Here is a 12,003-nt window from a genome sequence, read left to right as displayed (position 1 = left end):
TACTGGAGCAACTTTTCTTTTCATTTGCCATAGCTTAACTTTGTGTACATGATTTATTTTTTATAAGTCACTAAGCTTCAAAAAAAACTATAGAGAAGGAAAGTATTTATTTATTAAGATCTTTCAATCAGCAATGTTTCAGGATTATATTTAATGGTCAAACAGGTCCCTAAGTTCATTTACATTTAAATAATTAAGTTTTAAGTTTACATGCTTTAAAATACAATAGCAGCATATGGGCTAAAAATTGTGGGCCTATAATTCTATACTGAAGCTACTCATTCTAGATATGTGCTATAATTCATGTTATTCTACATGGATGATTTAAAATATTTCATTTAATATTAAATTTTTAAACATAAATAACAACATTACTGTGCAATTTGATTGTGAAGAATTGAGTACCTGTCATGTAAGTGCTTGAAATTAAGCTTTTGATTGCCGGGGCATCCATTTCAAAAGTCATCCAGGTTGAATAGACACATTGCCAGCAGCATGCTACAGTTACAAGCAAAAGGAGCAGATAAAGCCCAGGCTGCCCCACCTGGGAAGCTCCCTCTTAGGAAGCCCTGGGTGGCCTGGATGACTGATGGCTTTGAGTTACCCTGCTCCTCCCTGCCTGCACCTTAATCCCCTTACTTGCTCTTTCGCTTCAAATTCACCAATAAAGAGTGAACCCACAAAACCCTAGACACCCCGTCCTTGGGCCCTAATAAAGACAGAGTCTCGGGTCTGTGCATTTGCTTGCTCCCTCTCTTTCTGCGATCTCCCTGTGAGGCTCTCGAGGATCTTCCAGTAATGAATTCTGTTCACCATTGTTCTTTGATGCTTTCTTGCTGGAGTGCATCCTGTGATCATAAGGATCGCAGGGCTGGTCCAGCCACAACTCTGGCCCTGGTGAAGGAAATGTCTCTGGGGGCTCCTACAAGTAAAAGGGGCCCAGGCGGGCGCTCCGGGCATTCCTAACCGAGTCTGGGACCAACACGACAGCACCTGTTTCTAAATTTTGTGAGGTTGGTCATTATTACTCTAGTTGAAGATAGCTTGATAATGGTTGATTTCTTAAATTTAAAAAAAGTCCTTTGTTTTTGTTTTGCAGTGTCATTCTGAAATTGGTTTCATTGTAATTACCCTCATTATAACATAAATTGATTGAGATTACTACATAAATGACATAATTTTATTAATAGAAAGGTGTTCTACCATTTTGAAATCTGATGTAAAACCAAAACTATATTTGAACCAATAATGCATCTGGATTTTGACACAGATGGTATAAACATTTTTATTGTCACTTTAATATGCCCCATTTGATATATTGAAATGCATTAAGTATCTGAACGTACTAATAGTTTTAGGACAGGGTATAAATGAGATATATCTTTTCTCCATATCTATTACTTTTAGGTATTTAGAGTCTCACAAAGATGAAAACAAATAGTAATTAGGAGTTTAGTTTTTTTTGTCTTGACAAGTATAAAAGTTAGAGTTGTAAATTATAATTTAAAAATTATGATAAATAGACATAGCCATTGATATATGTCACTATGTCATATATGTTTACTGAATTTTCAATAACCTTTCTATAAAATGAGGGTACTGCTAAAGATTCCTAGATTATAACAGTTCTTATAAGAATTTATCACATTGATCTAATAATATCCCACATTTATAAGAGAGTATATATGCCTTCTAAATAGAATGATAGAACTAATCAGGCCATTAGTCTCAAAAAACTTTAATTTCTGCCCGCTGGCCTCGCTCAGTGGTTGAGCATCGACCTATGTATGAACCAAGAGGTCAGGTTCGATTGCTGCCAGGGCACATGCCCAGGTTGCTGGCTTCATCCCCAATAGGGGATGTGCAGAAGGCAGCCGATCAATGAGTCTCTCTCATCACTGATGTTTCTGTCTCTCTCTCCCTCTCCCTTTCTCTCTCTGAAATCAATAAAAACATATTAAAAAAAAAAGCACACTTCAATTTCCAAAAGCAGAAGTTAAAATGCGTTGTAGTAATGGGCTTTTGTAATGAAAAAAATTTAAGAGATCTATAAAATGTTCAGATTTTAGAAATATAATATATATCAAGAATACTATACCATGGAAAGTTTATAATCTTTCAAGGATAGATGGAGAGAAGAGATAAAGTCCGACATGCTCTAATACCATTTTTACCCATTTTTTTTCATATAATCAATGAAAATAGGTTTAAAATTTAAAAGTAATCAGTGCACTAACACCAAAGAATTTTTCCAGAATTAAAACTATAATTACTATACAAAAATATATTGTTTCATTAATTCTATGATCCACCTACATGTAAACACATTCGTTCTACTAAAAAGAACTGAGCAATATCCTGCTATACATTGAGTGCTGATGTTTCCAAAACTCTACATATTAGCCAGGTCTGAAGAGGAGCTTGGAATTAAGTGCTTCTATTAAGTGTTTTGTATTTTTTTAATTAAACTGCTGAGGCTCAATTTGGTTCACTGTCCAAGACCAAAGACTCTGCAAACAGATGAACCAAAACTTCACAACCAAAGATACCAAAGATGTTTCTAGGGGTCTCTTACTTTCTATCATCCCCATGACTGCTCAACTTTGCTCACTTCTCTGTGTTTAACACCTTATTTGTAACAAGACCCTGCTCATTGCTAGCTTTTCTTTCATATATATGGTTGAAGATTCTCTCCCTCCAAACAGGGATACATTTCATGTACAAACTGAAGAGATGTGCAAATCCTCAAGGTTATGACTATTTGAGTAGTATCTTTTACTCTATTTTATCTTAATTTATAATATAGTCACAGCTGTGATTCTTTAAGTTTACTTTAAGTTGATGTTCATCACACTTTAGGATGAAAAACTCAGCAATAATAGGAGTGGTGAAAGAGTGTCAATGGAGATATTTGTGGTGATTTATTAGATAGGTAACTGTTGTTATTTTAAAAATCTGAATAAATGACATTTAAAGCTATTAAAATCAAATATTGTTAGTTTACTTCAGATTATTGAATGAGAGAAAGTGATTAAACATCAACTTTAAAAAATCTGCAAGCTGAAAATATTCTCTTTACTTCTCAGCTTTTCTTAGCAAACATATCTTTATTATGCTATCCTTTTTATTTTTAATCATCACCTGAGGATATGCTTTTTTATTGATTTTAGAGAGGAAGGGAGGAAGAGAAACAAAGGTGCGAGAGAGAATCCTGGACCGGTTGTCTCCATAGGTGCCCAACTGAGACCGAACCCAAAACCGAGGCCTGTGCCCTGACCGGGAAGCGAACCTGCAAACTTCAGTGCACAGGATGGTGCTCCGACCAACTGAGCAACCTGGCCAGGGCTTCTGATACCTTTCTAACCATAATTTTGAAAAATCTTTCACTAATTTATAAATAAATGAATCTCATTTAAAATATAATTGCATGCGAAAGTTCTAATTTAAAAGGTAATGCACAAATGGGAAATATGGTACAGTAACTTAAAAGGGATAGAGTACAGACTTCACAGCAATGTTTAGGTACTGACTGAATCCCCCACTCCCTCGATTATGAACCATAAGAGTAATCATGCAGGTGAGCTCGGTGACTTCCCTCAGTCCCCGACTGCTTAAGGAAAATAAGCATTAGGCTAGCATTCGATGTCAGTGTTACTACATTTTCTATGTAAAATAGATACTATGGATTGACTAACTTACAAAATAAATTTCTTTCCATACATACATATTGATGTCATTTGAAAAATATTATCTTTTAACTGTTTGGTAAAAACCAGAAAATACTCTGTGTGTGTGTGTGTGTTTGTGTATGTGCACGCACATTTCTTTGAGGTTTGTTCACTTGTGTGTTTATATCAGGGAGATTATTTTAGCACTTTTAATGCCCATGATTTAATAAAGTTCACAAAACATCTTAGGAAACCTACAAGTGAGTTTACTTGAAAAAGTATAAAATTGATTTTCCTTTAACAGGTTGGATAAAATGCAATAGGTAACATATCAAGATACATGTGAATGAATATAAAAGAATGTTGTTAAACACTTCAGTTTAAAATAAGGCATTTTTCTCACATATAGGGCCTCTACAGAGGCCAAAATGTATACACATTTTGTATACATTTGTACACAAATGTATACACATTTTAACCACTGATAGCTGTTAAATGAAAATGAAATGTATTTTAATAAACACTGCCTTTATAATTATTCAAAGTGTGGGTATACATTTTTTTTGGGGGGCGGGGGATGCCCTGTTTGGGGAAATTCATTAAATTGTTAGTGATTTGGGATGCAATACCTTTAATTTCTGTAATTTTAGGGCTTGGCATGTTTCCTGTATATATACCAAGTGCTCACTAAATATTTGTTAAAGAAGGAAAGCATACCTGACTAATAAGTTATGAGTAGGTCTTTAAAATACAAATTTAAATCAGTATACCTCCCTTCCTTTCTATCAGTGTGCTTTGTTTGTACAATGGAACTTAATATCATTGAGATTTTGTTAGTATGGATTTATTACATTTCGTTTGAATTACTGTTTGTAAAAATCTTCAAAAAATAATAAACTAAAGCAAAACAGAATTTTAGATATCTTTCATTTTATATAATATCAATGTACTATTTACCTTTTTCTTCAGCTTTATTATTTTCTTTCCACTTTTATGTAAATTGCTATGAGAAAGACCTTTAAACTCTTCTCATTTGTAGATTTAGCTCAAATACAATTTATTTAGTAATCATAAAACAAACCTAGGTATTTTTGAGAAATTATTATTGCTACTACCATCAAACTTTAGCTAGCAATCTTGTACATTGTATAATATAGTTAACATGATTATTAAAAATCAGCAATGACCAAATACAAATTTTTCTGGAACTACAGAAAAAATGCTATGATAACTGTGACATGAAAGCTAGCAACTCGATTTAATATTGAGAATTAATAAAAATTTCAATAAAACCAGATAGTACAATTGAACTACCTTTATAAGTGGAGGAAAATAATTCTAAGCCTACCCTTGGTACAAGTTTAATTACATATATATTAATGTAAAGTCCCCATGATTTCAAGTTAATTTGTTAAGTTTAACACATATTAGTATAGCCAACATGACACAAAACACACATAAGAAATCAAAAAAAGCAGACTTAAATAAGACAAATATTTTCTGAACATTGCTCATGCAGAAATAAAGTTTAAAAATGTGTTTTTCTAGAATGAACTCAACTCTTTTTATTCGTTGATCATCTGCTAACCACTAAATGGCTGTTCAGGAATGCTTTTTTATATTCCTGAACCCTATATAATTATTTATTTGCCCCAAAGGATTACTTTAATTTCTTTAAGGTTGCTGTCCTTAAGGCAAAAATACTTACTAATAAACTGATACCAGAAATTACGCAGGGAGCCAATATCAATTACTATCATCCTGGACAATTCTAGAACATTTGCCTTTGAACATTCTGTTAGAACAAGTGGATCCACTCAGCAAATCACTTTAGAATAATATGTTGAATATTTACTTAAAAGTTCTATGTTTTTATATTGTTTAAAATGGATTATGTCAATTTTAGAACACAGTCAACACTGGGTATTTTAATCTGGTTGCAGAGAAATGACAACTCATTAACATTAAACTAGAGTCTTAAAAAAGCAAAAGTTATCTCTGCATCCGTGAACATTCTTTTCTTTGTTTGCACTGAAAAGGCAAGGCAAAAAAATAAGGCCCATGTTCACATTGTAAATCTGCTCAATGTTGTAGAACACCATGTATGTTTAACCTACATTCTGGAATATTTTAATAATAGTCATAAGTGACACTCAAAAAATAAAATAGAACATTTGTCTCATTCTATTCCAATAACTCTAATTGAATGTAATTTAGGTGATTTATTTCTTCTTATTACTAAGTAAAATTGGATCTTAATTTTTCTACCCCTTAAAAAAACCCTTTAAAGCTCCATTGAATGTGTTTTCTAGGCCATAACAAAGAAGCATACTGTACCTCTCATGCTGTTGGTTGTTGCAGATGTGGTTGGGCTGGTTGTTATGGCTACAGTGGTTGTGACTGTTGCAGTGGTAAGGGAGGGGATGATAGTAGTGGGAAGCAAAGTGTTGGGAACATCTGGTGAGTGGAAAAAAACAAAATATAAAACAAAATCATATCATGCAAACAAAAGAGAAACACAAATGATTCAAATTATAAATACACACATCTTACTTAGGTTTAACTTTAACAAGCTTAAACAGATTATTGGTACAAAGCTGGCTGTACCTCACAGTTCTTGTCATTTTTTGTTCACTTTCTTTTTATGCTCCTGTACAAAGTGAAAACTTGGAGAGAGGCTCGAGAACAAACAGGTTGTTCACACTATTCAGAGTGAATTTTAAAATGACAAGAATCCATTTGTTTGCTGAGTCATTTAAAAGTTTGACATGCAGTAGCAAAATACAGATAGCTAAAACAAAAAATGACATGCTTCGTCAAAGAAGTGGACAAAGAAACAACGGGACAGAAATAAACACAAATAACACCACCACATAAGGTTAAAGAAATGTTAACGATGGATGAGTCTATGCATGTTAAATGCTTTTTGATTTTTTTCATTTAAGAAAACTTAGTGATAGGAAATAAGGATGAGAACACTCTTTAGAAACAAAAATGAAGAAGCCAATTGTTATTTATATTATTTTGCTTTTCCTTTTCTTACAAATGATGTTAATGCACAGCTTAGAGTCTTGCAGTTCTTACCCTGATTAGCTGGTAACGCCTTCTAACAATTTTGCAGTACCTAGGAGTCTTTAACAAGTATTGAGTCAACTAGCGTGAAACCCAGTATTCTGAAAGCTTTATGATTTATTTTATTCGGCATGCCGAGGAGAAGTTATTGAACATACACTCGATCCATAGCATTCAACCGCTAATCCATAATTAGTAAAATTTGCCAAAGTTAACAGTAGATCCAAATATAAAGAACATAAGAACAGGAAGAATAGCTCAGATTTTAACACCAAATCGTCCTTCCTGTCATTCAAAAGGAGATGACAATTTGAAGAGCAGCATGGAGAATACTGAAATGACACAGCCAGTGTCAAGCTGTGAGAACCTCGATAAGATCCTGAGTCGAATCTTGTCTCAAGTGGAAAGGCATATAATTTACAGAGCAAGGAAATTAGAAACAGTTCAGAAATTACCTGTAATTACTGCGCCGGGGTTTGATTTTACATGTTTGCCACACAGCCCCAATATATTCAGAGTGTTTGACAGATTATTTTGCTACTGAAAGGCTTTCTGTCAGTCTTTTAATTAAAGTCTTTGAACCACACCCATATTTCTATAGTTCTTTGCTTCTGATAAATAGCCCTACTGGGTCCTCAGACTTCAACCTGCCGAATTCCCCACACTGGAGACACAGCAAAGAACATGCAGCCGCTCTCTTATCTTGCGTATCCATGTTTACACCTGCTTTTCAACAGGGGAAGTGCTTCCTGGCCACTCAAATTAAGAAAATAACCTTGGAAAAACTCGATGTTGCTACATTAATCACTAGGGAAAATGAATATTGCCTGGAGTGTGATTACCGTGATCGTAAAGTAGAACTGGCTTTAACAACATAAATGAACAAATGTTAGGTATCTGAGCAAAATCACTTCTTCTTTATTAATTTTCATAATAACTTACTTTTTTAGCAAAGATTTTTTATTTATTTTTTTATTCCTGGCCCGAAGACACATTTTTTATTGATTTTAGAGAGAGAGGGAGGGAGAATGGAAAAGAAACCCACACACCCATGTGAGAGAGAAGCATCTACCGGTTGCCTCCCATATGTGCCCTGACTGGGGATCGAACGGACAGCCTAGTTATGTGCCCTGACTGGAAACTGAACCCACGACCTTTTGGCGTATGGGGTGACACTCCAACCAACCAAGCCACACTGGTCAGGGCAATACCTTCTTATTTTCATGGAAAGCTTTCCTAAACAGTTTAGGAAAGCTGAAGGTAAATAAACATGTTTTGTAAAGTAAAAAAATGTGAATTTTTAATTTTCATATGCTATCTAAAATAGAAAATAATACATTCTTCATCTGTCTGCTCATTAGGATCTCAAAATATATGTATTTAATTGATGCAAAGGGCAATGTTTTCCAGGCAGGGCTATCAAATATAAGAATATACAATAATATTAGTTCTTTAAAACTCCATATAAATAACCATGAAATAGGTCTGATATTCCCAAACCTGTTACAAATTATAAACTACTAGGAATTTTGCTATCAGATAATGGGTTAGAATGATTCTATTGAATCTGAAAAGCAGCCTTTTACAACTATTTTATTCTTAAGAATTGGAATACAAATGACAGGTTTTATTTTGTTTTTAGTTTAGCCAAAAAAAACATGATTTGGGTTTTTGTTTTGTGTTATTTCTAAGAAATAAGATAGGTAATAATAAATCATGATTTGTTTTGGAGAGAGTCTACATACTATCAGGTACTATGAGCACTCTTATATAAATCAAATAATATTCTTATTTCCTATAAATATGAAAATGCATGAAATATATGTGTTTTCCTTGGCTAATTTTCAAAGAATTTTAAAAAATTGGATTGTGTTCATAATTGATAATCCACTTTAAAAGAACTGCCCTGGCTTATTTTACAGTGTCCAGATAGATGAGACGACACTAGGAATTATTATTGACTCAGTCCTGCTCCTGTTTATCTGCTCCTCACCCTCTCAAACCCTCCCCTGCTGTTTTTTTTGGTTAATCCTCACTGGATGATATTTATCCATTGATTTTTTTTAGAGAGACTGGAAGGGAAGGAGTGAGGTGGGAGAGAGAGAGAAAGAGACATCAATGTGAGAGAGACGCACCAGCTGGTTGCCTCCCGCTCGTGCCTCGACCAGAGCTGGGGGTCAAACCTGTAGTACCTGTAACCCAGGTACACGCCCTTGACTGGGAATCGGGCCCATGACCCTCTGGTGTGGGGGCCGATGTTCTAGCCACTGAGACACACTAGCCAGGGCTCACCCTCCCCTCTTGATTTCATGTGCACCTAAAAACAAATTGGCTGAAAGTAATTTGATGCAAAGTACCTTGGCCAATGTGACAGCTGGGTCAAGAAAAGAACCTGTATAAGAAATCTTTCCTAATCACTGTTACACGTTTTGAATCACTATTAACTTCATCTCATTCTATGGGTTCTAAAACATTTTAGACATTTTCATTTTTTCAAAACTTTTTAGGGTTTTTTCATTCTGTTTTGTCTTTTTACTGCATATTGATGTTCATTGATTTATTTCAATTCTGTTATGAAGAGCACAAGGTGAAATAACCTAAATATTCAACACCAGAATATTAATCAGAATAAACTAAAATTGAACAACGTCAGATTGGTTGGAATTAGTTGAAATTCTCAGAAAGAATAAGAATACTATATGCTACTCCTCTTCTACCAAAACTTTCTAACACTCTGAGTTTATTGTTGTCAGACTACCCACTTGACAATCTCTGAAGGGAACACCTCTGCCTACTTTATTGTTGAGACCCCAGCACAATCTAGAAGGTCAGTAAATATTGACCAAAGAAATTTGTCCATAGCATTACAAATATATAACATGTTTATGGGATCTAGAAAAGTCCACGTTTCTTGACAGGGTCTAAGAGTTAATATAGAACTAAAAGATTTTATTACTTCTGCTCAGAAAAACCCTTCTCTGTCTTCAACATAGACTGGCCATTGTTATTTTCTGAAGGGTCAAATTTCAAGACCACACTTACAACTTCTTCCCGCAATACATTTCCTTGCTAGCAAAATAAATCTTTGCTCACAGATCCTGCTACTTTGAGAGCAGTGTGAGCCTCATCTGAGATTCAGGACCTCCATTCTCCTTTCACACTATTCATTTTCATCTAATTTGAAACTTTCACAGAAAGGGCGAAAGGCCAGAAGGGCTCACTAAACAGGTCCTGTGATCAGTGGTGAACAATCTTCACAAATTTATGAGTTGTTCATTATTATCTCCGCTTAATGGGTCAAATAACTTTGAGATAGAATTTCTTGGTCTCTATATAGGGGTGTGTGTGTGTGTGTGTGTGTGTGTTATATGTGTATATATGTGTTTTATATTACAAAGATAGTATTTTATTTAATTTGTATAATGAAGAGGCTTCTGCAACACTTCCATATGGAGATCACTTATTTTAGCTGCCTGATTGTAACTCTTCTCAAAGCAAAAATTAGTAAAAGATGGTACCCTTTTCCTAAGTCTAAATGCCCATCTCTGGTTTTCATTCCTATAAGTGAATGGCAATAGTTGGTATCATTAACAATTGTTTAAAAAGTCCTGGTTTCATGCATTCACTTTTGGCCTTTTCTTTAGATATTTATTGTAAAATTGGAGCTACCTTTTAAAAAAATATATGAAATTTAATGCACTAGTACTAATCACTTGCCTCATTTTTTATATATCTAGAATCCTGTACATTTTTTATTCAAAGAATTCTCAATCAAATACAGTATAGGTTATAAAATGTAGGTCATGTTTTTCCTTTTAACAAACACCCATTTTTATTTTTCCCAAGAATAAACATACACTAATTTATATGCAGAAAAATTTTACACATGCACACACACACACTAATAAAAATAACTGAATTCTAGTTCAACATTAATTTACTGATTCTGTTCATAAAGCAAGATAATCTACAGCCATATTAATATCATAGGTAATTTGTTCAAAATGACATCAATTTTAGAAGTTCTTAATATATGCTTTACATGTTATCATCCTATGATTAAAGAATATTTAAACACAGACACTAAGATAAGTGCAAATAAAATAAAGAAGTTAATGGTATGTAACATATAATTTATAAATATTAAAATTTAGAAATGATATCTATCTAATAGGTCAATAAATTAACTCCATGGTAGTTCATCTCTGATTTCTATAATATAAAACATGAGCTCAAATTTTTATTGTTATTTTCCTTGGAGAGTATGTTAAGCTAATAAAATACCATTAAATTTGCCTGGGGGAAAAAAAAGTGGTCACAAAGAAGTTCAGCATTTTCAACTTGCAAGAAAAATTAACTGTATTATGTATTTTCTAGATGTTAAGTAATAAAGAATAAAAAAGTTAGTAATTGATAAAATATGTAGATTTTAAGAAGGCATTTTGGGAAGTGAAAAAAGTAAAAATAATTAGATTTTATTTGTCTAGATCTAATCAGTGAAATTAATAAATATTGACAAATTATTTATATATAATTTAAACTCAAACAAAAATTATATAAAGTTCTTCTAAATTAGAATTAAAACATATTCTAACTTATATTGTTTGAATGCTATATCACAGCTTTTTAACTTGTTAAAATTTTTTATCACAATACATAGAATTGTAAAGCATCAACTGTCTGAAATTGTGATTGTTTTAAATCATTTGCTAGTAAATTAAATCTTAGGGGACTAATTTTTAACTATATACTAAAATAGATAAAATTTGCTAAAATGACTTTATGGATTAAAAAGGATATTAAAATAAATTCACAGAGGTCCATGTTTCATTACTGAAAAAATATATAATATTTATATAATTTGTAAATATCCACAATATAGATATAAATTACTATAGATATTCCTTTAAAGGAAAAATGTATTTTATTGATAGGAAACTGAGAAAAGTAAAGGTTTCAAGTCATAAAAATATTTGCCTATATTTTTACCTATACATAAGGTATGAATTATAATAAATTATACTTTTCATATATACTTTCATATATAAAATATCATTCTCGTGTAAAAGGAAAATTCAGGACTAATTCAGTAATGTCATACAGAACCCCAAAACTAGTCAACTGCACAATTGAACACTAGTGCATACAAAGTCTATGTAGACTGCAAAAGTTATTCATGGGAGTAGATACTGGGTTACAAATAAATGAAATATAAATAATACGAGTTACTTCTATAAGAGACTAATCATTTGAAGGAGCACAA

The 12,003-nt window shown here is 32.9% G+C and overlaps 1 protein-coding gene across 2 annotated transcripts in view; it reads right to left on the bottom strand.

The window, feature by feature from the left end:
* The window catches only part of CADM2 (cell adhesion molecule 2), a 995,556-nt gene that overhangs the window by 56,426 nt on the left and 927,127 nt on the right, over positions 1-12,003 (bottom strand). The window contains exon 8 of one of the 2 annotated variants that reach the window (XM_087818103.1): positions 6,006-6,125. The exons of the other annotated variant lie outside the window; for it this stretch is intronic. Coding sequence (XP_087674229.1) covers positions 6,006-6,125 — 120 coding nt within the window. The remainder of the gene's footprint in view (positions 1-6,005; positions 6,126-12,003) is intronic. 2 annotated transcript variants of the gene reach the window in all.

This window comes from Miniopterus natalensis, chromosome 6 (genome assembly GCF_054644295.1).
Source record: "Miniopterus natalensis isolate mMinNat1 chromosome 6, mMinNat1.hap1, whole genome shotgun sequence".
In the NCBI taxonomy this organism is placed as follows: Eukaryota; Metazoa; Chordata; class Mammalia; order Chiroptera; family Miniopteridae; genus Miniopterus; species Miniopterus natalensis.
Note: the sequence above shows the minus strand (reverse complement) of the source record. Positions and strands in the feature narration are given on the sequence as shown.